This window comes from Pristiophorus japonicus, chromosome 2 (genome assembly GCF_044704955.1).
Source record: "Pristiophorus japonicus isolate sPriJap1 chromosome 2, sPriJap1.hap1, whole genome shotgun sequence".
In the NCBI taxonomy this organism is placed as follows: Eukaryota; Metazoa; Chordata; class Chondrichthyes; family Pristiophoridae; genus Pristiophorus; species Pristiophorus japonicus.
This window is the reverse complement of record NC_091978.1, coordinates 317,775,230-317,802,779: the sequence shown is the minus strand read 5'-3', so window position 1 is coordinate 317,802,779 and position 27,550 is coordinate 317,775,230. Positions and strand designations below refer to the sequence as shown.

Here is a 27,550-nt window from a genome sequence, read left to right as displayed (position 1 = left end):
TGGGGGCTTGCTTATTTTTCTGCCGATGTTTTGGGCTTAGTTTCCACTTTTTACTCAAAATGGGCGATAGAGGTCCGTTTTGGGCGAGATAGGGGCTATAAATGGGCAAGGTGAAGTGGAAAGTCTAGCCCCATGTTCAGTGCCATTCACAACTCCTCAGATAATGAAGCAGTCCATGCCCGCATGCAGCAAGACCTGGATGACATTCAGGCTTGAGCTGATAAGTGGCAAGTAACATTCGCGCCACAAAAGTGCCAGGCAATAAACATTTCCAACCAGCAAGAGTCTAATCACCACCCAATTGACATTCAACGGTATTATTATCGCCGAATCCCGCAATATCAACATCCTGGGGGTCACCATTGACCAGAAACTTAACTGGACCAGCCACATACATACTGTGGCAACAAGAGCAAGTCAGAAGCTGGATATTCTGCGGTGAGTGTCTCACCTGCTGACTCCCCAAAGCCTTTCCACCATCTCCAAAGCACAAGGCAGGAGTATGATGGGATACTCTCCACTTCGCTGGATGAATGCAGCTCCAACAACACTCAAGAAGCTTGACACCATCCAAGACAAAGCAGTCCGCTTGATTGGCACCCCATCCTCCACCTTAAACATTCACTCTGTCCACCACCGGCACACCATGGCTGCAGCTCTACTTGGAACTCCTTCATGGCAAACGAGCCAAAGGTGGGCAGAGGAAATGTTACAGGGACACCCTCAAAGCCTTCCTGAAAAAGTGCAACATCCCCACTGACACTTGGGAGTCCCTGGCCAAAGACCGCCCTAAGTGGAGTGCATCTGGGAGGGCGCTGAGCACCGCGAGTCTCATCACCGAGAGCATGCAGAAATCAAACGGAGGCAGTGGAAAGAGTGAACGGCAAACCTATCCCACCCACCCTTTCCCTCAATGACTATCTGTCCGACCTGTGACGGGAACTGTGGCTCTCGTATTGGACTGTTCAGCCACCTAAGGACTCATTTTAAGAATGGAAGCAAGTCTTCTTCGATTCCGAGGGACTGCCGATGATGATGTACCACCTACAAGGTGCACTGCAGCAAATTGCCAAGGCTTCTTCGGCAGCACCTCCCAAATTCGTAACCTCCACCATCTAGAAAGACAAGGGCAGCAAGCACATGGGAACACCATCAGCTGCAAGTTCCCCTCCAAGTCACACCATCCTGACTTGGAAGTATATCGCCATTCCTTCATCGTCACTGAGTCAAAATCTTGGAACTCCCTCCGTAACAGAACTGTGGGAATACCTTCACCCCAAGGATTGCAGCAGTTTAAGGCGGCGGCTCACCACCACCTTCTCAAGGGCAACTGAGGATGGGCAATAAATGCTGGCCTTGCCAGTGATGCCCATGTCCCATGCATGAATTTTTAAAAATCCAAGGCTAGATGTCGAGACAGCAAATAAATAAAATGTTGGATACAGCGTATAAACTACAATAGATAGTGAATTTTTTTAATGTCCTAATCACATCATACTTGAAGCACTGTATTATGGTGGCCAAAATTGTTCACAAACGAGACAAATTTGCTCTAGGAAAGAACAAAAATGATCCCAAGGAATAAGGGAAAGAGTGATTAGAAAAGATTAGAGAGGCTGAAACTCTTTAGTTTAGAAAGAATATGTATTAAACAATATTGATAAGGTAAGAATATCAAGTTGAACCAGTGGGATCAAAGGATATAAATTAATATTCGTGAAATGTAAATTTGAGAGCGATATCTTGAAAATGTTTTAAACATTTGGAATAATCTACCAGAAAGGGTAGTAGAGACACAAGAGGGAGTCAAAATGTTTTTAGATGCTAGACTGGGGATGTTGGGCTAGTAAAGAAATGAGATTCAATGGGCCAAATTGGAGCATATTCTGGTCATATGTAAAGAGACGCACATCTCCTTATGGTAAAAATGTTACTACTATCCCTATAAGCTTTTACATATAATTAATTTCATTTTAATGGGTTAATTTTTTATTGTGCAGCACATGCTTCAATTATTTTACTGGGTTACCAATTTTAAGAAAGTCACTGAAAATCAACAACTGAATTTCTACGTATGTATTTCCTGCACTATTTTATGTTTAATAGACTTTAGCATTAGATTCAATGCCACAAGAAATGTATACCATGGGTTACATTTTATAATCCCAAGAAATACTCCCCCATAACCCATCTTAAACCCTGCTGCCCGTATCCTAACTCACACCAAGTCCCGTTCACCCATTAACCCTGTGCTTGCTGACCTACATTGGCTCCCGGTTGAGCAACGCCACAATTTTAAAATTCCCATTCTTGTTTTCAAATCCCTCCATGGCCTCTCTCCTCCCGATCTCTGTAACCTCCTCCAGCCTGACAACTCTCCGAGATCTCTGCGCTCCTCCAAGTCTCGTCCCTTGAACAGTCCAGATTTAAATCGCTCCACCATTGGTGGCCGTGCCTTCAGCTGCCTAAGATCTAAGCTCTGGAATTCCCTCCCTAAACCTCTCCGCCTCTCTTTTCTTCTTTAAGATGCTTCTTAAACCCACCTCTTTGACCAAACTTTTGATCATCTGACCGAATCTCTCCTTATGTGGCTTGGTGTCAAATTTTGTTTGATAAGCGCCTTGGCCCATTTTACTATGTTAAAGATGCTATATAAACGTAAGTATATGGACGACATTAATATGTGACATTTAAACTTTCGCAGTTGTCTTTCCATCACCTACATGCCGCAGAAAAGCTGCACTTCAAACATTTGCAATTAACCACATTATCACAAATTATCAGTAAATCTAAACAAGTCAATACTATTTTAAGAAAAACTGTTTTAGGAAATCAATTTTTCAATAATGTTACCACATCTTGTTTTTATTTTTTGCAGTATCAAGTTATTAAGTACAATTTTCTGTTTGTACACATGGTATAAACAAAAACCGATCCAACAACTAGAATCCCAATTCACACTCATGAGGGGGTTACTTCACTTGTACTTTCTTTATCTGGGTCCTCCAGTCGACGGAATATCGACCTGGAACTTGGGGCTGGGATGACAACAAACTGGCAGCATTTGCCGTCACTCCGCCTCTGACCGCAACTTTAGAATTTGGTGCAGGTGGAAATCTCAAAATTGCGGTCAGTCATTGACAGCTCCAAAATAGGCTGCCCTGTGGCCCCTCCACAGAGCCAGCAATCTTTGTTATCAGCCAACTCTCTGAAACTGACGAAAACTTTGGCTCTTCTGCAGCAAATATGCTGTTAAATTCCCCACTAAAGGTTTCACCAAAAGGGATAAGGTGTAACTGGGGTTTTGACAGCAATTTTACTGCTAAACAAATGTTAAGAGCCTGGAAAACTAGTTTTAATTTTTTGCAGTTTGAAATTTGTTAATTTTAATAAAAATTTAATTTTTTTGAAAAGTTTCTGAAAAAGTGTGTTTTTAAGTGTGGCTATCAACAACAACCTGTATTTATATAGTGCCTCTAACGTAGTGAAACATCCCAAGGCGCTTCACAGAAGTATTATGAGATAAAACAATTTGGCACTGAGCCGCAGGTGAACAAAAGCTTAGTCAAAGAGGTAGGTTTTAAGGAGCCTCTTGAAGGAGGAAAGAGAGGTAGGTAATGAGGCGGAGAGATTTAGGCAGAGAGTTCCAGAGCTTGGGGCCTAGGCAACAGAAGGCACTGCCACCAATGGTTGTGATTAAAATCAGGGATGCTCAAGAGGGCAGGATTAGAGGGGCGCAGACATCTCGGGGTGGGTGCGGGGGGGGGGGGGGGTTGTGGGCTGGAGGAGATTACAGAGATCGGGAAGAGCGAGGCCATGGAGGGATTTGAAAATAAGGGTGGGAATTTTGAAATCGAGGTGTTGCTTAACCGGAAGCCAATGTAGATCAGCGAGCACAGGGGTGATCGGCGAGCGGGACTTGGTGCGAGTTAGGACACGCTCAGCCGAGTTTTGGGTCACCTCTAGTTTACGTAGGGTAGAATGTGGGAGGCCAGCCAGGAGTGCGTTGAAATAGTCAAGTCTAGAGGTAACAAATGCATGGATGAGGGTTTCAGCAGCGAATGAGCTGAGGCAAGAGCGGAGACGGGCGATGTTATGGAGGTGAAAATAGGTGGTCTTAGTTATGCAGTGGATATGTGGGCGAAAGCTCATTTCAGGGTCAAATGTGACACCAAGATTGCGAACAGCCTGGTGCAGCCTCAAACAGAAGTTGGGGAGAGGTTTGGAGTCAGTGTCTAGGGAGCAGAATTTGTGACGGGGACTGATAACAATGACTTCGGTCTTCCCAATATTCAACTGGAGAAAATTTGTGCTCATCCAGAACTGGATGTCGGACAAGCAGTCTGACAATTTAGAGACCACGGAGGGGTCGAGAAAAGTGGTACTGAAGCAGAGCTGGGTGTCATCAGCGTACATGTGGAAACTGACGCTGTGTTTTCAGATAATGTCGCCAAGGGGCAACATGTAGATGAGAAATAGGAGGGAACCAAGGAGAGATCCTTGGGTGACACCAGAGGAGAAGCCGTCGCAGGTGATTCTCTGGCTACCGTTAGCTAGGTAAGAATGAAACCAGGCAAATGCAGTCCCACCCAGCTGGACGACAGTGGAGAGGCGTTGGAGAAGGATAGAGTGGTCAAAGGCTGCACAGTCAAGAAGGACGAGGAGGGATAAGTTTACCTTTGTCGCAGTCACGAAGGATGTCATTTGTGACTTTGATGAGAGCCGTTTCGGTACTGTGGCAGGCACAGAATCCGGATTGGAGGGATTCAAACATGGAATTGCGGGAAAGAGGGGCACGGATTTGGGAGATGACAACACGTTCAGGGACTTTGGAGAGGAAAGGGAGGTTGGAGATGGGGCGATAAGTTTTCAAGGACGGAGGGGTCGAGGGTTGTTTTTTTGAGACGAGGGGTGATGACAGCAGATTTAAGGGAGAGGGGAACAGTACCCAAGGAGAGAGAACCGTTAACAATGTCAGCTAACACGGGAGCCAGAAAAGTTGGGTGGTCAGCAATTTGGTGGGAATAGGGTCAAGGGAGCAGGAAGTGGGTCTCATCGACAGGATGAGCTCGGAGAGGTCATGAGGGGAGATTGGAGAGAAGCTGGAGAAAGATGTGAGGTCACGGATAGGGCAGGAGGGATCCTTAGTGGAAGTTTGGCCCGGTGAGCTAGGGGAAGGAAGGTAAGAGGCAGAGGCGGCCGAACAGATGGTCTCAATCTTAGAGACAAAGTCGTCCATGAGCTCCTCACACTTATTGTCAGAGGTGAGGGTGCAGACTGGGGAGAGGTGTTTGACTTTTCCCCATGCGAGAGCCCCAATATTTGTTTTGCTCTCTCTAACTATTTTTAAGTTAGTACTTTAAAAGTTTACTCACTTCCTTGTTCACTGTCTGTAAGAATTCTGCCTTTTGATTGGCTGCTTAGACAGCCTGTTGACACCACAGCAGTTCGTGAAAAGGGACCACCACTACAGTTCATTAATTTGAATTGAAGGTCGGAAATCCCGAAGTTTTCCACACATGGATCGCAAAATCCTTGTGCGAAGTGCACTTCGGGGCCAGCCTTTGCTTCGCTGCTGACCTCAAATTCCAGGCCATCATCTCCACATGTCTCTCACATGCATCGTTGATGTGCTGAGGCAGATTTCATTAAAATTTTGTTGTTCACAACTTTCTCTTTATTCATTTAATTTCCCCACAATATTCCTGGTCATGAATGTGATCAGGAACTTTACTGTAGGCTTCCCATCAGTGTTGCTCCACAACTAGTCACTACTAAGTAGCTTGAGCATGTAAGGAATGAGAAAGGCCATTCAGTTCATTCCAGTGTCAAAGGCTGAACTGCCCCCTGATCTTCCTTGGTTTAGAGAAAACAATTCTTTTCTTTGCACCTCTGAAACCTAGTTGAGATCAGAAATGTGAGAAATTATGGAAAGACCACATATTCTGCCATTCTCAATTTCATTGTAAGAGTATTCTAAGCATTGCCTCTATTTCATTGTGTTATTATTTCTAACTGTTGTTCACAATGTTGTTTAATACTATTATACTAAAATATTTAATTACATCACAAATAATTAACTCACTGGCAAAGTATTGAATGGTCAGATCTGTAAAATATAACCCAGTTTATTCTATGGACAGCATCATTTTTAAGTGTGCATGCACTGGCAATGCACACTAGCAAAAGATGACAGCATAACTCATTTCTTTACATCATCTTCTGCAGCTCACACTGAATACCAGTATAATATAAAATATAGACAATTACACAATTCGCCTTTAGGCTTGTTAACCTAACAAAGCATCCCAACGCGCTTCACACTGTTACATCCATGCAGGGCTAGGAAGGGGACAAATTATATGGTCAAGAGCAGTGTTGAACAGAACTATTTTCAAGTTGGGAAAAAATATGAAAACTAAGGTAGTTGAGGGGACTTTGAGTATGGAGGAAAAAGATGGCTAAAGGCCAGTGATAGTAGAGCAGAGAGCTGCAGTGACAGTTCGGTGATGTCAGATAATCTTTTGGAGGTGGAAGCCTGCAGTTTTGAGTGAGTGAGTGGATATGGAGCTTGAAGTTTAACTCAGACACGAGAAAGCCAATGAGTTGTGCACAATCACATTTACCGGAATTCTGTGGCGAGTCGGGTGGGAAAGTGTTTTATCTTCTCAGCGGATCGGGACCCTGCTGTCAGCCCACCATCACACACCTTTCCTAACGTCGGGTCTGTAAGCTCTGAGCAGACCCGACAAACAGTGGCAGGGGACCCAATTCCAGAGAAATAGAGGCTTGTTTAGAGCCACTTATGAATCATTTTCAGCTTATCTTTTGGATTTGACGGCTTACTGACCACATCTGTCAAGCTGAGGCAGGAGTTCAGTGGCCATTGAATCAGCTGTTCAGTTGACTGCTGGAGTTCTTTGAGGATGTAACAAACAGGGTGAATAAAGGGGAACCAGTGGATGTGGTGTATTTGGACTTCCAGAAAGCATGTGACAAGGTGCCACGTAAAAAGTTATGGCACAAGATAAAAGTTCACGGATTGGGGATAATATATCAGCATGGATAGAGGATTGGCTAACTAACAGAAAACGGAGAGTCGGGATAAATGGTTCATTCTCTGGTTGGCAACCAGTAACTAGTGGGGTGCCGCAGTGATCAGTGCTGGGACTCCAACTATTTACAATCTATATTAACGACTTGGAAGAAGGGACTGAGTGTAACGTAGCCAAGTTTGCTGATGATACAAAGATGGGAGGAAAAGCAATGTGTGAGGAGGACACAAAAAATCTGCAAAGGGACATAGACAGGCTAAGTGAATGGGTATATTTTTGGCAGATGGAGTATTAATGTTGGAAAGTGTGAGGTCATGCACTTTGACAGAAAAAAATCAAAGAAGAGCAAGTTATTATTTAATTGGAGAAAGATTGCAGAGTGCCGCAGTACAGCGAGACCTGCGGGTACTTGTGCATGAAACACAAAAAGATAGTATATGCAGGTACAGCAAGTGATCAGGAAGGCCAATGGAATCTTGGCCTTTATTGCAAAGGGGATGGAGTATAAAAGCAGTGAAGTCTTGCTACAGCTATATAAAGTATTGGTGAGACCTCACCTGAAAAGCTGCGTGCAGTTTAGGTTTCCATATTTATGAAAGGATATACTTGCTTTGTAGACAGTTCAGAGAAAGTTCACTAGGTTTATTCCGGGGATGGGGGGATTGACTTATGAGGAAAGGTTGAGTAGGTTGGGCCTCTACTGATTGGAGTTCAGAAGAATGACAGGCGATCTTATCGAAACGTATAAGATTATGAGGGGGCTTGACAAGGTGGATGCAGAGAGGATGTTTCCACTGATGGGGGAGACTAGAACTAGAAGGCATGATCTTAGAATAAGGGGCTGCCCATTTAAAACAGAGATGAGCAGAAATTTCTTCTCTGAGGGTTGTAAATCTGTGTAATTCGCTGCCTCAGAGAGCTGTGGAAGCTGGGACACTGAATAAATTTAAGACAGAAATAGACAGTTTCTTAAACAATAAGGGGATAAGAGGTTATGGGGAGGGGCCCGGGAAGTGGACCTGAGTCCATGATCAGATCAGCCATGATCTTACTAAATGGCGGAGCAGGCTCGAGGGGCTGTATGGCCTACTCCTGCTCCTATTTCTTACGTTCTTAACATAGAAACATAGAAAATAGGTGCAGGAGTAGGCCATTCGGCCCTTCGAGCCTGCACCACCATTCAATAAGATCATGGCCGATCATTCCTTCAGTACCCCTTTCCTTCTTTCTCTCCATACCCCTTGATCCCTTTAGCCGTAAGGGCCATATCTAACTCCCTCTTGAATATATCCAATGAACTGGCATCAACAACTCTCTGCGGCAGGGAACTCCACAGGTTAACAACTCTCTGAGTGAAGAAGTTTCTCCTCATCTCAGTCCTAAATGGCCTGCCCCTTATCCTAAGACTGTGTCCCCTGGTTCTGGACTTCCCCAACATCGGGAACATTCTTCCCGCAAATACATGGCAGATGCAGTATAATGTGGATAAATGTGAGGTTATCCACTTTGGGGGCAAAAACACGAAGGCAGACTATCATCTGAATGGTGGCAGATTAGGAAAAAGGGAGGTGCAACGAGACCTGGGTGTCATGGTACATCAGTCATTGAAAGTTAGCATGCAGGTACAGCAGGCGGTGAAGGCGGCAAATGGTATGTTGGCCTTCATAGCTAGGGGATTTGAGTATAGGAGCAGGGAGGTCTTACTGCAGTTGTACAGGGCCTTGGTGAGGCATCATCTGGAATATTGTGTTCAGTTTTGGTCTCCTAATCTGAGGAAGGACATTCTTGCTATTGAGGGAGTGCAGCGAGGGTTCACCAGACTGATTCCCGGGATGGCTGGACTGACATATGAGGAGAGACTGGATCGACTGGGCCTGTATTCACTGGAGTTTAGAAGGGTGAGAGGGGATCTCATAGAAACATATAACATTCTGATGGGACTGGTTAGATGCGGGAAGAATGTTCCCGATGATGGGGAAGTCCAGAACCAGGATACACAGTCTAAGGATAAGGGGTAAGCCATTTAGGACTGAGATGAGGAAAAACTTCTTCACTCAGAGTTGTTAACCTGTGGAATTCCCTACCGCAGAGTTGTTGTTGATGCCAGTTCATTGGATATATTCAAGAGGGAGTTAGATATGGCCCTTACAGCTAAAGGGATCAAGAGATATGGAGAGAAAGCAGGAAAGGGGTACTGAGGTGAATGATCAGCCATGATCTTATTGAATGGTGGTGCAGGCTCGAAGGGCCGAATGGCCTACTCCTGCACCTATTTTTTATGTTTCTATGATAGATCGCTTCTGTCGTCTCTATTGCTCCAGGGCACACCAGCAGTACCAACACCACCAACCTTCTCTGCAATTAACTGATGCTGCACTGGACACAGTACATCAGTACCTGACCACATTGCTGCCCGGAACCACAAAGAAGGCCTCACCATGGCCAGATTTACTTCACTCGACGCTGTACATCCTGGCTGCCACATGATGCACCAGGTTGGCACCACCCGACACCAACACCATAAAGCATTCCTACAATGTCCAAGCCATTCCTTTCACACTCATCACCGTTGCGGGGGGTACCATTATGTCTCACCATTCACTGAAACTCATTAAGTCACCTCAAAAGGTGCACACAAATCTGTCCAAGAACGCAAAGTGTTCAAAATAAAGGTTTCAACGTTTGACACCACATTAACAGAAACTTTACACGAACATTGCATAAAACACCCAAGTGCCTACTCTTGTGTGGTGTTAGTTGGTACAATTGCATTAGGATGAGGGTGAAGGGTGGCTGGTGAGATGAGGATGTGATAAATATAGATAGAGAGGGATGGGTAGAGGTACAAGTTGGTGTGAGTAACGATGTGTATGAGTAGGATAGCGAAGGCAGAGTGATGGGGATGTGATGAGTGGCACTGCAGAATGAGATCGAGTGTGGCTTTGTACTAACGTTTCGTGATTTACTCAGAAAATTGAAAGGTTTGCGGCACTGCACCCAAGTTCTCATGATCACATCCCCGATTGTGTACTCCTGTGCAATGTGCAACCAGGCTGAGTTGATCTCCTGAAGAGGTCTCTTCCGCCCATGGGCAGGGAAGAGGACCTCCATAGAGGGAGTCATGGGAGAGCCTGTGTGCAGCTCTGTGCCTCTGTGCAGTGCTTGTCAGTGTTTACAGAGCCTCAGTGCTGTAGAACACTAACAGCACAACTGTCAAAATCAAGTTGGGCATGGTCCCTTTAAGGAAACCGCCTGATGACGCGTCATCAAATGACATCATGAGACCTGCTTCCTCTAATTGGCCGGGAAATGTGCTGGGCGGGCTTAACAAGCCCCACCAAGGGAAATTCATTTCACAGAGCAGGATAGAGGCAGCAGCGGGGTCTGGACCTGCCAACGATGTCGCCTGCCATGGACGCGCGAGGTCAGCAAAATCGCGGCCATTGTGTAATAACAGGCATCAAGGAAAGGGGATGGCATTGGAGCTAGGACAAGGAATTTCTCATGGTGAATTAAACAGGATGGCTTCTGTCTTGCCGATACTAAGCTGCAATAACTTCTGACTCCTTTACGAATTGCTGTTAGAAAGGTTGTCTCATAACACAACAGTCGTGGAATCAAGGATGGAAGCGGACAGGTAAAGCTGTGTATTGTGGCGATATATGAAAGCTTTTGGATAACAACACTAAGGGGCAAAGTTTCGATAAGGAACATGAAGTCGGCAAGGTGGAACTTGTGGCAAACTAAATGCGACCATGCAGATACAGAAGGGGATGTGCTCACAACATTGGATCAGGTAGGAATGTCTCATCAACAGCAGTCCTAGAGATGGTGATGGAGGATGGTGTGGTCGACCATGTCAAGGACTACAAAAAGGTCAAAGCAGGATAACACACCAGAGTAACAGTAACATAGAAAGTCAGTGATGACTTTGACCAGGGCAGTCACAGTGCTGTGGGTAGGACATAAACTAGACTGAAAAGATTCAACACAGTAAGTGCCAATATAGTTGGGTGGCAATGACATATTCCAGAATTTTAAGAGAGCGAAGTTGGAGATAAAGTTAAAGAGGACAAAGTAACTGAGGAGAAGCTTTTTAAGTCGCAAAACAATTATGGCAGTTCCGCAAACAGGGGAACAATGCCTGAGGAAAAGGAGCAATCGATGATATTGCCAAGCATTGTCCAAGGAGGAATTGTTGAGCGGTTAGGATCTGACTCCAGAGGGGTCAAGGAAAACAGTTGATGGTCTCATGGAAGAGATTAGTTGGAGATGAGGGAGAAGCTATATAGAGAGCTGGGAGTGATTGTGGCAGTATTACAGAGTGTATCAATTTTAGAGACAAAAAATCCATGACAATTAGTGTTCTTTATTATCAGACACTGAATTATCCAGAAAAGTTACTTACCTTTCTCTTTTTCTTTGAGATAAGCAGATACGAGATCATGCAAGAACATAATCAGTTCAGCATCCATGGTCACACAAATGTGATCAGTGAATTCTGTCACAACGCTACACTCTACCTTTGGCTTACTGTTGGGATCTGATGGACAGGAGAAAAAATAACACAATTTTCTGTTGTGTACACATTTTCTATTTGTTATTCACTTAATTTAAATTGTTCATATTCAAGAAGTAAACGTTGAATCCAGAGCACTAATAATTTTAACAAATGTATTTAAAAAAACTACTTCAGCAACAATTTGAGCTAAACAAGTTCTAATAATCCATTATAAAAGAATTAATTGGGGATAGATACTGATGTGAAAGTATTGATACAAGTCATTTATGATTATCTTCTGCACAACTGCAAACATGACAACATGTATGATCTAAATGAAAAAAGGTTGTTGTACAATTTTTGTATTAATTTTAAAATAAAACCAGAAGGTATATAACCTATTTTTTCTCCAAAAAACATAGTTACTTTTTCAGGTGTATGTAGTGATCTCTTGCGATGTTGCACTTTTTCCTGTCCTTGTCTCATTAACCTCCGATCATTGGTTACACTATATCCAGATGTCACTGCCCAGCTCTTGAGTTCTGATATCTTACCTGTTTCAGGTTAAGTGTCAGTATTCTAGCCTCAATCAGGTGGTTGTGTGTTCAAGCACCACTCCACCGCTTGAGCATACACCCAAGGCTGACACTATTGCAGTACTGAGGAAGTGCTGTTTTGTCAGTAATGCCCATTATGATTTGGGTTCATTTCCAATACTTTTTTCTCACATTCAGGATACAGCTTCCATAAGCAAGTGTGCTCTACTATATAGGAAATAGCATACAGCACAGCAAACATTCCATATTTTTATCATAAGCTTATTACAGAATAGTGCATAGGATTCCACTATGTCTTGCACCTAATCAGAGGATGCATAATATTCGCTTAGCCTGAAAAACGCGCCCAACTGGTCTGTTAAATGGTTGGATGTCCATCTCCTGCCGCAGTTTTAAGTGTTTCTCCTTCTAGTTCTGCCTTATAGCAGACAACATTGTCGGGCCAGGACAACCTCTCACTGAGCCTCAGCCCTACTCATACCCAATGCTTGATCTAGCACCTAACCCGTCCCTAATTAGATGGACCAATTAAATCTGTATGCCACAAGCTGATCAGATCAATATCAGGGGCACAGGCAGCAAATTTTAAACTGTAAAATGTTTTCCAAATGTTGGGTCCCTTGGCCACTAGAGGACACATTTTAAATATTTACATGGAAGAATTGTGTATCCGATTCATTCTGCACTTCACAATCAATATATTCTTAATCTGAAAAATTATATGGAAAATACAAGTGACATTTTCAGCCTACCATCCAAAACATCAATCCCCAAAAAGCTCAACAGTTACTTACCAACTTTACAGTGGCATCCTCTCTCTCACACCTCATCGCCCCAGTTAATAGCAGCAATCTCTCTTCCCAACTCATCCCCAATTTACAGAAGCACTGCCTCCTTCACGTGCTCTATATTGATGGTTCTGGTTGCAGCACCTCCCTGATATTACTGTTTTGCTTCTTGAATCATACTTTGTTCTTTAGGTGGTAATTTCTGACATCCCAAGACCAGTAATTCCCACTTGCAATGTAGAATGAGGTTTGGAATGAAACAGGTCAGATATGAGCAGCTTGTATAAATACCAACCTAGAGCACTCGCAAAACCAGTCCAAAAATTTCAAAAAAGTGGAGCTCGAAAACAAATCTACACATATACATGTAGTTACACTTAAAGGACAAAGGGGCATGGGCGTATCCTAATTTAAGATGTATATATACCCAAGATTCCATCATTCGTATAATGCAAGATTGTGACAAAAAAATTAGAGATTTCTCTTCATTTCCGTGTTTAAGTATTCACACTGTTAGTAAACCTGACTATTAAATTGTTTAAATATTGTTGAACACTACTGTCACAGTGACAGAGGTACTCTTTTCCCCTCTCTCCAAGTTCACGGATGCACTCTTCTTTCTTGCACCTCAATTCACGTAGTCACTCAATAAGTAGTATAGATGGAAACAGAAAGTTGCAAAGGGACATTGATAGATTCAGCAAATGGGCAAAATTGTGGTAGATGGAGTTCAGTGTGGGGAAGTGTGAGATCATCCACTTTAGATCTAAGATAGATAGATCAGAGTATTTTCTAAATGGTGAGAAGTTAGAAGGTGTGGAGAAGCAAAGAGATTGAGGGGTCCATGTATAGAAATCACGAAAAACTAGTGAACAGGTTAAAAAAAAACTCAAGAAAGGCTAGTGTTGCATTTATCTCAAGGGGACTGGAATACAAAGGAGTCTTATTGAATGGTGGTGAAGGCTCGAAGGGCCGAATGGCCTAGTCCTGCACCTATTTTCTATGTTTCTAAGTTATGCTACAGTTGCATAAAGCTCTGGTTATACCGCACCTGGAGTACTGTGTTCAGTTCTGGGTACCGCACCTCAGGAAGGATATTTTGGAGGGATGCAGTGGAGATTCACCAAAATAATACTGGACTAAAAGGATTAAATTATGGGGGCAGATTGCAGAGATTAGGCTTGCATTCCTTTGAGTATGGAAGATTAAGGGATGATCTAATTGAGGTGTTTAAGATGATTAAAGGATTTGATAGGGTAGGTAGAGAGAACCTAGTGCCTCTGGTGGGGAGTCCAGAACAAGGGGCATAACCCTAAAATTACAGCTGGTGAAGTTAGGAAGCACTTCTTCACGCAAAGTGTAGTAGAAGTCTGAAATCTCTCCCAAAAAGCTGTTGAGGCTAGGCCAATTGAAAATTTCAAAACTGAGATAGATTTTTGTTAGGCAAGGATGTTAAAGGTTACAGAACCAAGGCGGGTAAATGGAGTTAAGATATAGATTAGCCATGATCTAAATGAATAGCGGAACAGGTTCGAAGAGCTGAATGGCCTAATCTTTTTCCTATTTTCACCCACTCAATTCATGCAGACACTCTCTCTCTCCCCCCACCCCACCGCCTCCACAATTTAAGTTGGCACTGATTTCACAACATCCCCTCAGCTCATGCAAGAATTGTTCCCAACTGCCCCCCACCAAAATGGCACTCATTTTGTCTCCTACCTCAGTTGATACCAGCACGCAATTCTCCCTCCCAATTCATATTGACACTTTTCCCACAGTACATGTTGGCACCTTTCATACATTCCTCCTCAGTTTATGCTGGTACTTTCCAGCCTCAATTTCCGCCAACATTCTCCTCTCCTCCATTCCATTCCTAGCTCCTACCTACTGGGATACTCTGGGGAATGGAACATTGCTCGGAGCAGAAATTCTCGCAATAGTTTCAATCCTCTATAGCAGCCCAACATGTAAGAGCCAGGAATGGCACTGAGGGGCGGAGAAGATAGCAGGCTTATGTTCACATGTATGTGATTGCATAAAATGTACACTCTTGAATTTAATCTTACAATTGTTTTTAATCCCTTAATGGACGATTTCAACCCATGCAATTGAGTTTGCTGAAGGCCTCACGGAGGTAATCCCAAATTGCTAACAAATGCAATAAGGAAATCGCCAATCCTGAGTTGGCAATCTGTTCCAAGTTGGAGTGCTCATGTTCCTTAACAATGGATATAACCAGACTACCAAAATTGAAATTGTTTTAACAATAGTGATTACATCGTGCACACTAGCAGTCAAAGCAACATGGTGAACGCATTCTGGAAAAAGAAGTGGTGCTAATGCGAGACTGAGAAACATTGGGACAAACATGCACTTATTTTCTTAATATTAATGATGAGGCTTAACTAGCTGTCAGTCGTGGCTCAGTTGGTTGTCAAGAGTCAGAAAGTTCTGAGTTCAAATCCCACTTGAGACTTGTGCACATTATCTAGGCTGACACTTCAGTGCAGTACCGAGGGAGTGCTGTACTGTTAAAGCTGCATTTAAACCAAGGTCCCATCTGCCCTCTCAAGTGATGGAAAAGATTGCACGGCACTATTTGAAGAAGAGCAGGGGAGTTCTCCCAGTGTCCTGGTCAATAATTATTCCTCAATACCATAAAAAAAAATAATTATGTTGTCATTAACACATTGTTGTTTGTGGGACCTTGTTGTGCACAAATTGGCTGCCGTGTTTCCTACATTACATCAGTGATTACACGTCAAGAGTGCATAATTGGCTGTAAAGTGCTTTGGAATGTCTTGAGGTCATGAAAGGTGCTATATAAATGCAAGTCTTTCTTTCAACTAATATTGCGTGACAGCCTCACTGTATTAAAACTAAAATCCTCTATTATGGAATAGAAGACATTATTTTCCAATTATTTTTTTTAAGAAAAAGCACAGCTGAAGGTGGCTGACCGAGGGTTGAAAACCTAAACAAATCGCTTTTGGCAGAAACTGGTAATGGTGACACTCAATTGAAATTGGGCAGCAGTCTGAAGTTTACTAGCTTCCTGCCTCCTCCATCCCCCCCGATCTCCCGCCATCAATTGGACACCCGTGAACGATTTTCTAGATTTGCCCCGATTCTGTTAGCTCACAGATGCTCCACCATTCCCATCAATGAACTTCAAGTGGCCTGTTCCAGCCTTGTGGTCTAACCCCCGCTGCTGACAAAACTGTTGCTGGCTCCCACTTCTAGCTGACAGTCATCTTGTAGCTAAACCAATATGAAGAACACCACTCACCAGCACCTGCAATTTTCTGTTCACTTTGCAATGTACTCTTTAAAGAATGTGCCTGTTTTTTTAAAAGTTATCATTGGAAGCACCCCTGTTCTGCCTCACACGTGCCCATTTATTGGGCAACAGTGCAACAAGAATCCCAAGGTTGTGTCTGTTGCAACTGAGCTTAAATTGCTCCATTAGCAATCTTTTAGGACGCCTCAGCTGAGATGATTTTTCTTACTCTCTCCCCAAGATGATTTGCAGACTCTTGGCTACCCCTATTCCTGTTTGAGGTGGAAAATTCAAATTAATCTTAACTACCTGTGTGCAATGCTATGGCTGGTCAACTAATAATCATGTAAAGACAAGTACTATTGTGCTAGTAGTCTCAGTAAGGACTAAGTAGAAAAGAACCTGAAGAGGGCTATTCACGCCCAATATTGGTGGATCAAGATATCAAGTGATGGAATTTACACTAGGAAAGGTGTAGAAGATCGACTCCCACTATATCTGGCGGGAGGTTTGTGGTGGCGTTGCACCCCGATCTCCTTCGCCTGGAGATCGTGATGTCATCACTGTGCGCATCGCCCCAGACCCGAACTTCGTTTCTGCCCTCTGCAGCATCGTCAGACGAAAACATCGGCAGCTGCAGGAGGCGTTCATCGGGAAGCCGGGTGCTTCAGGGATGATGCTTAAAGGCGAGGTGGCCGAGGTAAGTAGCCATTTCTGCAATGTTCTCAGGCAATTTAAAAAAAATCATCTTTGCTCCCGATCGATCAGTCCGGCACTGTACTGACCTACATTGGCTCCTGGTTAAGCAATGCCTCGATTTCAAAATTCTCATCCTTGTTTACAAATCCCTCCATGGCCTCGTCCCTCCCTATCTCTAATCTCTTTCAGCCTCACAACCCCACAAGATGTCTGCACTCCTCAAATTCTGCCCTCTTAAGCATCTCTGATTATAACTGCTCAACCATCGGTGGCCGTACCTTTAGCTGCTTGGGCCCGTAGCTCTGGAACCCCCTCCCTAAACCTCTTCGTCTCTCTACCGCTCCTTTTTCCTTTAAGAGGCTCCTTAAAATCTATCTCTTTAACCCAGCTTTTGATCATCTGCCGTAATTTCTTCTTAAGTGGCTCGGTGTCAAATTTACCTGTTACCCATTGTTTCAGCCTGTTCTTGCCCCACAGAATTTATTTCTTCCTATCTCGGCTATTTTTTCTCCCCATCTACATCCGCGACTCCTCCGACGCCCTCCGTCACTTTAATAGTTTCCAGTTTCCCAGCTCCGACCGTCTCCTTTTCACCATGGACGTCCAATCCCTCTACATTTCCATCCCCCACCAGGATGGCCTGAAGTCGATCCGCTTCTTCCTCGAGCAGAGGCCCAACCAGTTCCCATCCACCATCACCTTCCTCTGCCTGGCTGAATTTGTTCTCACATTGAACAACTTCTCCTTTAACTCGACTCACTTCCTCCAAATTAAAGATGCTATGGGAACCTGCATGGGTCCTAGCTATGCCTTCCTTTTCGTGGAATATGTGGAACATTCTTTATTCCAGTCCGACTCAGGTCCTGTCCCTCACCTCTTTTTCCAGTACATTGATGACTGTATTGGTGCCGTTTCTTGCTCTCGCCCTGAACTAGAAAATTACATTCACTTTGCATCCAACTTCCACCCTTCCCTCACCTTCATACGGTCCGTCTCCGACTCTTCCCTTCCCCGACTCTGTCTCCATCTCTGGGGATAGGTTTTCAACTAGTATCCACTATAAACCCACTGACTCTCACAGCTACCTGTTCTACACTTCCTTCCACCCTGCATCCTGTAAGGACTCCATTCCATTCTCCCAGTTTCTCCGTCACATCTGCAATGACGACGCCACCTTTCACACTAGTGCCTCTGACATGCCTTCCTTTTTCCTCAACAGAGGATTCCCCATCGCCGTGGTTAACATGGCCCTCGACTGTGTCCGTTCTATTTCCTGCACCTCCGCTCTCACCCCTTCCCCTCCCTCTCAGGACCATGACAGGGTTCCCCTTGTCCTCACCTTTCACCCCACCAGCCTCCACGTTCAATGGATCATCCTCCGCCATTTCCGCCACCTCCAGCGTGATCCCACCACCAATCACATCTTCCCCCTCCCCTCCCTTCCCCACTCCTCTCAGCATTCCGAAAGGACTGCTCCCTCCACGACACCCTGGTCCATTCCAATCACCCCCAGCTGCCCCCCCACCCCACCACGGCACCTTTCCATGCAACACCTGCCCTTTTACCTCCTCCCTTCCCACTATCCAGGGCCCCAAATACTCCTTCCAGGTGAAACAGCGATTTACTTGTCCACCTTTCAATTTAGTATACTGCATTCGCTGCTCACGATGTGGTCTCCTCTACATTGGGGAAACCAAGTGTAGATTGGGTAACCGCTTTGCGGAGCACCTCCGTTCAGTCTGCAAATGTGACCCTGAGCTTCTTGTCGCCTGTCGCTTTAACTCCCCGCTCTATTCCCACTCTGACCTCTCCGCCTCTGTCTCCTACACTGTTCCAAAGAAGCTCAACGCAAGCTCGAGGAACAGCACCACATCTTTCGTTTAGGCACTTTACAGCCTTCTGGACTCAACATCGAGTTCAACAATTTCAGTGCGTAGCCACTGCCAATCTTTGGCTCCCTTCTCTGACGCCCCTCCACCACCCCTCCCCCCCACCCCCACTCCATCCCACTCCCTGAGCCTGTTTCTTTCTTTCTTTCTTTGTTCTCCTCATCTCTAATGGCAGTTGGTCATTATCCCACGATTCACACCCTATCTTGACTAATATTTTTCTAACTCCTGGCATTACCATTTCAATTTGGCCCATCATCCCTTTTGTCTCTCTAATCTCTCCTGTCTTCCACCTAATCACAGACCTTCTCTTTTGTTCTTTCTTCCCTCCCCCTTTCAGTGCTTGTTAAGAATCTGTCCTTTCCGAACACTCTTCAGTTCTGACGAAGGGTCATCGACCCAAAACTTTAACTCTGCTTTCTCTCCACAGATGCTGCCTGACCCGCTGAGATTTCCATAATTTTCTGTTTTTATTCCAGATTCCAGCATCCACAATATTTTGCTTTTGTGCAAGTTTTGATACTTTTGTTGGCTGTGTTTAGCTTTTGGCATTTTTGCAAGACTGTGTGTGATACACCATATTGATTTGGCGACACACCATGTTGCCAGTCACATATAATGATAACTTGCATTTATATAGTGCCTAATATACAAAACGTCGTTAGGCACTTCACAGATACGTAATCAAAAGAAATGGAAGGCGAACCAAAAGATGCAATATTAAGAGGGTGACCAAAGCTTAGTCAGAGGTGGCTTTTAAAGAGGGCCATAACTGAGGAGAGAAGGGTCGAAAGGCAGAGAGATTTAAGGAGAGAATTTCAGAGTGTGGGGCCTAGATAGATGAAGACATGGGCAAAGGGACCCGACAAGCCCGAGTCAGAGGAGCAGTGTGTTCGGGGGAGGGGGAAGTAGGTTGTAGGACTGGCAACAGTTACGAAGATAGTGAGGGGATGAGAATTTTAAACTTGTGATGTAGAACAACTGAGAGCCGATGTAGGTCAACGTGGATAGAGATGACGGGACTTGGTGTGGAATAGATTACAGGCAGCAGCGCTTTGGATGTACTTAAGTTTACAAAGGGTGGAGGATGGAAGGCAAGCCAGAAGAGAATTGGAATAGTCAAGTCTGGAGGTGACAAAACCATGGATGAGGGTTTCAGCAGCAGATGGGCTGAGGTAGGAGTGGAGGTTGTGGGCAGGGGAGGGTGGTGCACTTGCCCAAATCATCACATTTGGGACCAGTCAACAAGCAGATGCATATGAAATCCTGCTGGGTGGTACAATTTCCAGTCCTGGATGTTTTTAAGGAAGGTATTACTGAACACTTCAGTACCACCAGATGGCACAGAAGTACTTGGCCAGTACTGAAAATTACTCGGTAGTATGTCTCCTGATCAGCAACCAGGATAGGAAAAGTTGCTAAACTGATGGAGCTCCTACAGTTGCTCATTAATGGATGCTGTTGTGAAAAACCTCCAGAGAGGAAGAGAAAGTACAGTAACGTATACATAAGAAATAGGAACTGGAGTAGGCCATACGGCCCCTCGATCCTGCTCCGCCATTCAATAAGATCATGGCTGATCTGATCATGGACTCATCAGCTCCACTTCCCCACCCGCTCTCCATAACCCCTTATCGTTTAAGAAACTTTCTATTTCTGTCTTAAACTTATTCAATGCCCCAGCATCCACAGCTCTCTGAGGCAGCAAATTCCACAGATTCACAACCCTCAAAGAAACTCCTCCTCATCTCTGTTTTAAATGGGCGGCCCCTTATTCTAAGATCATGCCCTCTAGTTCTCGTCTTCCCCATCAGTGGAAACATCCTCTCTGCATCCACCTTGTCAAACTCCCTCATAATCTTATACGTTTCGATAAGATCACCTCACATCCTTCTGAACTTCAATGAGTAGAGGCCCAACCTACTCAACCTTTCCTCATAAGTCCATCCCCTCGTCCCCGGAATCAACCTAGTGAACGTTCTCTGAACTGCCTCCAAAGTAAGTATATCCTTTCGTAAATATGGAAATCAAAAGTGCACACAGTATTCCAGGTGTGGCCTCACCAAAACCTTGTATAGCTGTAGCAAGACTTCCCTGCTTTTATACTCCATCCCTTTTGCAATAAAGGCCAAGATACCATTGGCCTTCCTGATCACTTGCTGTACCTGCATACTATCCTTTTGTGTTTCATGCACAAGTACCCCCAGGTCCTGATGTACTGCGGCACTTTGCAATCTTTCTCCATTTAAATAATAACTTGCTCTTTGATTTTTTTCTGCCAAAGTGCGTGACCTCACACTTTCCAACATTATACTCCATCTGCCAAATTTTTGCCCACTCACTTAGCCTGTCTATGTCCTTTTGCAGATTTTGTGTGTCCTCCTCACACATTGCTTTTCCTCCCATCTTTGTATCATCAGCAAACTTGGCTACGTTACACTCAGTCCCTTCTTCCAAGTCATTAATATAGATTGTAAATAGTTGAGGTCCCAGCACTGATCCCTGCGGCACCCCACTAGTTACTGGTTGCCAACCAAAGAATGAACCATTTATCCCGACTCTTTGTTTTCTGTTAGTTAGCCAATTCTCTATCCATGCTAATATATTACCCTCAGCCCCATGAAATTTTGTCTTGTGCAGTAACCTTTTATGTGGCACTTTGTCAAATGTCTTCTGGAAGTCCAAATACACCACGTATCTTTTACAGAAAAAAAAGTAAAGAATTCTACACAGAAAAATATAATAATTCAACAGGTAAAAACATTAAGCAGTAAAGGTCTTTTCAAGATTACATTCTTATTCAAGTCTTTACCTTGCAGTGAAGGTTCTTGTGGTTCCTGCATGTGTATTGATTTGAAGTCCAACTGCATCCTTGGCAAGGCAAAGATTGTTTCTGTTTCATGGTTGTAGTTGGCAGTTCCACGGAAGCCACTCAGCAGATTGGAACTTTTAATGGTTGTTTTACTGTCTGTGGTATTAGCATCAACGTTTCGAAGGAGGTTTAGCTCTATATGAATAAAAAAATACAATAGTCAATTTTACAAATCCTTGCTTCTCTTGTTCTGGTATTAAGGATTTAATGAGAATTTGCTCTCATTTTAAACAAAAATTACACTAACAGTGGCTATCTTATGAACTTTTAATAATTTTTTGAAAACAGGGCTCCCTCAGTTTAGGAATTTTCTCTTGATTGCTATCTTGGATTTTCCCACTTGTGCACAACCCCTGATTGACAGGGTAGAACATCATGCTTGTGGGCATTCTCCTCCATCCCCATCCCTCCAAGGTTGGGTGCTCATCAAGTACTTGAAAATGTGCAAGAGCAACGTAGAGTGACTCTCCTTACAATTTTCTTTTCCTGTGGGCAAGAATCTAGCCTCAACACAACAGCAAATCTCTAGTAGAAACTTGATGCCTGTGGGATTGTAGCTATGAATTTGCCTCCTACCAGTCCACGTTAAACTTCAGGTTCAACATACCACACCCTGGAGAGATCAAAGCATGGAATAAGAAACTACTACTTGTATAATTAAACACAATCCTTCCACATACTATGTAAAATCTATCCTATTGCAGACTCTACCTCATCAATTTAATCTCGAGGGAAACTTCTGCATAAACACTCCTATTTTCCCACAGTTAACCAAGATAAATTACAGATCATCAATCTATCCTCGCATCTACCCTAGCGTGCGGCCTTTTAAAAGCAACTAGTTAAAAGACCTCTCTCGGGCCAATAACACAGTTATCCTTGCTGGCTAAGAAGTGTCTGAGGTTTACAATGAGAGTCAGTAAGTTTGAGTAGAACTATTGGAGAACATTGGTTTAATGAGCAAGACTGACATTCCAGCCTCTCTCTATAAACCATGCCAGAATGTAAAGATCTCCCATGAGGATACTTTGCATTGGTTTAGAAAGATGCAACTGCTGTGATCAAACCAGGTGTCACTCCACATTGTACCAAAATACCCCGATACTTCATAGATTCAACGCATCAGGGTCTTTCCGGAAACCTTTCAGCTAAGAGCGAAACCTACTCCTGCTGTAAACAGCCCATCTTGGATGTTTCTTGGAAGCCATATTATCTTTATCCCATTATTGTAAGCCTTAGGCTTCAATGCTCTCCTGTAACATCCAGACAGCTTGAGACCCTGGGTGCGACAAATTCCATTGTGTCTGGGACAAATCTTTATACCTGGGTAGAAGAACTGTCTAATAACCAAGGGTATGTAGTCCAACAGGTACATGAAAGATTACCAGTGATGCAGGGGAAATTGCAAGTGCTGAATTAGATTACTTTAAAGCTGACTGATGACAGCCCTTAATCAAAACTTGAATGTGTCACAAAAGCATTGCAGCTCTGCATTATCTTACAAGAACAACCACCTTTGGGTACCACCACAACTTGAAGTTCTCTTTTACAATGTCAAAGCTGAACTCATTTACTAGGCTGCATAGCTAGAGAGATCTGTTGGATCTTTTCACTTTCCACTTTCCAGCAATACGTCAGATTGTGTTGGTAGTTACTCTGACAATCTTTGCAGAGCACCAGAGTTCATGTTGCCCATGATTGCTGATGCATATATTACTCCCATCGTATATGAATAGATCGTTAACAATGGGCCTTAAAAGTGCTCTCACTTTTAGAAGCTGAAGTCAAGAAATTGCTGGTACTTTTTCCCACTTTGCAGGCAAATCAGCATACAAAATGATCACGGGTATAATGGATTGGAACAAACTGTGGTCAATGAGATTGTACTGTATTGGTATGGCACTGCATTGCTGCAGCATGGCCTTAAAGGAGTGTTCTAAAACATATTCTTAAAAGCATTGGTCTTCTGCTGTTTGGAGTTATTGCTCAAAATTAAATCAATGGAATGCGAAGAACTGAAAATGCAAGAGAAATAGGTTATCATACGTTCCTACCTTCATTCCTCATGGCAGTAACATAGTTGAACCACTCCTGTACATTTGCAACACCGTGTGGTGGGTTTTCATGACGACGTCTAGTTATTTTGGTGATTGTTGCCATTGGACTTTCTAAAGCACCACCAGGTTTTGTAACCATTGTATTGTGTCCCAAATGAAAGTCCAGTGTTTGTACAATATATGTTGAATGATCGCTGGCACCTTTAGGCAAATTTAAAAAAATGACTGTGCCTTAGTACAGTTCAATGCAACAAGCTTACAGTTTTTAGAATTAGCAGATTTCCTGGTAAGCAACTCATTTTCCTTCAAAATGAAAACATCAGTGCATTTATATCAGCTGTAGTTATAGCTATTTAGTTTTATTTTACTCATTACAATTTTCAACTGATTTTGTTGAATGGTAGAAATAATAAATAGTGCTTTACTGTGCGAAGAAGTATTTAGTTGGTATTTTCTATTTCACCTATAAAAATCAGTAAAATTAAATGAGAGTTTTTTCTCCCCACAATTTATAGTTCTAAGAAAAAGTGGCAAATTCAAACTACTTCATGAAAGTAACTTCTGGTCAAAAAGGAATCATATGAAGTTGATTTTTTTTTTTAAATACAAGTGGACCTCTGGAAGCCATTTTAATGATGAGTTGAGGGATATTCTAGTTTGATACAGGATTGTATGAAGGACAAACAGGAAGTCTCAGTAATGGTCAGCGAGCATCTTGAGTAAAACTGCGAGCAGAAACAACTGACCTGCTGGAGGGACAGTACTGAGCATATCATAATCAGGTGATTAGTTGAGTGGGCAGTGGTCTCTTTGATCAAAGAGAGTCTATGGGCCCAAGTTTCCACAAGAAAAAAACCGGGCGTCCGGCGCCTAAAAAATTCCTCGGTATTCTCCACCTACCTGTAGGTCCTCTGGCCCTCGGCGCAGCCAGCACGAGCTGTGGGGGGGCGGAGCCAGGTCCCTGCGCTGAAAACTGTGCCGGGACCTCTGCACATGCGCGCTACAGTGGGCACACAAGTGCAGTAGCTCCAGGCGCCGAACTGTGTGGGAGGGGCCCGAAGCACGCAGCCCCTAGCCCTGGCCCAATGGCCTCACTGGGGCTGCGTGAATAAGGCTCCTCCCACGGCCAGCTCCTGCTCCCCCCGCCCCCCCCCGACCAGACCCGACACCCGCTCCCCCCCCCACCCCCCGCCGACCAGACCCGACACCCGCCCCCCCCCCCCACCCCCCCGCCGACCAGACCCGACACCCGCTCTCCCCCCCCCCCCCCCCCCCCGCTCAGCGGCACGAACGGCTGCAGAATTCTCCCTGGCTGAAGCACTTTCACACAGGTAGGAAGATGGTTTATTTAATCTTTTCTTAGCTTATAAATGTTTATTCAGGTTGGATTTATTTGTATAATATTTGTAGAAGTATAAATAAGGATTTATTATAGAATTTAATGAGTTCCCTTCCCCCCCCCCCCCCCCCCCCACCTCGTTCTGGACGCCTAATTTGTAACCTGCGCCTGATTTTTTAATGTGTAGAATAGGTTTTTTCAGTTCTACAAAAATCTTCACTGGCTCCATTCTACTTTAGTTTGGAGTACGTTTTCACTGTGGAAACTTTGAAATCAGGCGTCAGTGGCCGGACACGCCCCCTTTTGAAGAAAAAATTCTGTTCCAAAGTAGAACTGTTCTACCTGACTAGAACTGCAAAAAAAAAATGTGGAAAATTGCGATTTCTAAGATAGTCCGTTCTCCACCAGTTGCTCCTAAAAATCAGGCGCAAATCATGTGGAAACTTGGGCCCTATGACACTACATCAAACAAACACAAGACTTTTTGGTAAGATAGAATTAGGTGATATAAAAGAAATCCAAAAAACTAGTTTAGTTTAGTTAGCTGTATTTAAAAATTGAAACAAAAACCACTGGGGGAGATTCTGAAGAAATATCACTGAAATTCTAAGTAATGTTGGGACCAAGATGTTTCAAGTACCCACCCAGTGTTATAATAATCAATAAGGACATTTTGAAAGCCTTACTCGTTAATGCTTTTTAAATTAAATAAGCTTGGTTTAACAATCTGATTCTGCATTCAAGATCTTTATATTACTGATATATATTATAAAACTGCATTGTACATCTTGAATCATTAGTTCAATTCATCACAATGTGAATTATTAAATAGAACTGGATATAAAAATGTATAGTAAAACTTATAAAAATCATTCAAGGTGCAGTAAAAGATTCACAAAATTCACTTTCATACATTAAGGAAAAATCTCAGTGAAAACATTGGGCAGGATTTTCATGGGGGGTGGGGGAGGGGGGGGATCAATCGGTGGCTGGTGGGGAGGAAAGTGCTTTTTTAAAAAAAACAGTGGGTTGGGACTGCGCTGTCAACCCGTCGCCATACGCCTTTCCCAAATGTCGAGTCGGCCAGCGCTGAGCAGACCTGACACACTTCAGGGGGGAGACAACTGAAATCATTAGTGGCTCACTTTTTTCTTTTTTCCCAGCTTTTTGATTTTGACAGGTCGCCCACCTGTTTCCCGCTGTGCCTAGACCTCATCAGTGAAGCTCAGACGGGAGGTGACTTGCCACTGATCCAGCTGACAGCTTCAAATGTCAAGTCAAAGCTCCCTGCTGAATCAGATATCTTCCCTTAATCACTATCTTCTCTAAACTGCGCTTCCACTACAGATTCAGGATGCTACAAGTCTTTACACAAGTCTCCATCCAGTCTGACCTCATTACTTCTCCCATCATTGACAGATCGCTTCTGTCATCTCTATTTCACCCGCCATCTATTCCATCAGCATCGGTGCCCTTGAAACTAATCTCACCTTGGTCCTCAGAATTCCAACATGATTAGCCCCAACACCAACAGCACCAACAACACCACTCTTCTCCGCAATCAACTGATGCCACACAGGATAGAGGGCATTAACACCCGAGCACATTGCTGCCCAGGAGGCCAGGGATGGCTTTCAACATGGCCAGATTTACTTCACTTGATGCTGCACACCCTGGCTGCCACATGATGCACTAGGTTGGCACCACCCGACACCAACATCATAAAAGCATTCCTACAATGCCCTAGCCATTCCTTTCACACACAGCACCATTGCAGGGGGTACTGTTATGTCTCACCATTCACTGCAACTCACTAAGCCACTTCCAAAAGTGCACACAAATCTGTCCAAGAACACAAAGTGTTCAAAATAAAGGTTTCAATGTTTGACACCACGCTAACAGAAACTTTACATCAACATTGCATAAAACAGCCAAGTGCCTACCCTTGTGTGTTGTTAGTTGGTATGATTGGACTAAGATGAGGGCGAGTGCGAGAGGTGGCTAGTGAGATGGGGAGGTGATAATGTAGATAGAGAGAGGGGGATGGGTGGAGGTGTAGGGTAAGTTGGTGTGAGTAAGAATGGGCAGGGATAGGGTCGGGAAGGCAGAGTGATGGGGATGTAGCACAGCAGGATGAGGTTGCGTGTGGCTTCCACTGAACCAGCACAAAAGATCACACAATTTTAAACGTGAATTATGCCTAAAACCACTTTATTTTCTGTCATCTCTAATGCTGGTTTAAGATTCAATTCGCCCAGATTACATTCTATTATGCTGCTCGATTGCACTGGTTCATTGAAGATTTTACGTTTTTGATGATAGAAAATGAATTTTATTGGAAACTTGAACTGTAACCTAAAGAACACATTTTGAATGCAATTGGCCAATTGCGCCCAAAGCGGAAACACTACCACCAATCTATTTGTTTACCATTAACTTTTATGCACTCCCAGATGATTATAATAAGCTACATCTGATAATACAGCAATCGTAGTGCACTTCTATCTTGCACT

At 43.9% G+C, this 27,550-nt stretch overlaps 1 protein-coding gene across 1 annotated transcript in view; it reads right to left on the bottom strand.

Moving 5' to 3' along the window:
- Positions 1 to 27,550, bottom strand: part of kiaa1109 (KIAA1109 ortholog) — a 523,818-nt gene that overhangs the window by 12,113 nt on the left and 484,155 nt on the right. The window contains exons 79-81 of the mRNA XM_070862493.1: positions 23,696 to 23,899; positions 21,582 to 21,776; positions 11,464 to 11,598 (exon numbers count right to left, since the gene is read on the bottom strand). Coding sequence (XP_070718594.1) covers positions 11,464 to 11,598; positions 21,582 to 21,776; positions 23,696 to 23,899 — 534 coding nt within the window. The remainder of the gene's footprint in view (positions 1 to 11,463; positions 11,599 to 21,581; positions 21,777 to 23,695; positions 23,900 to 27,550) is intronic.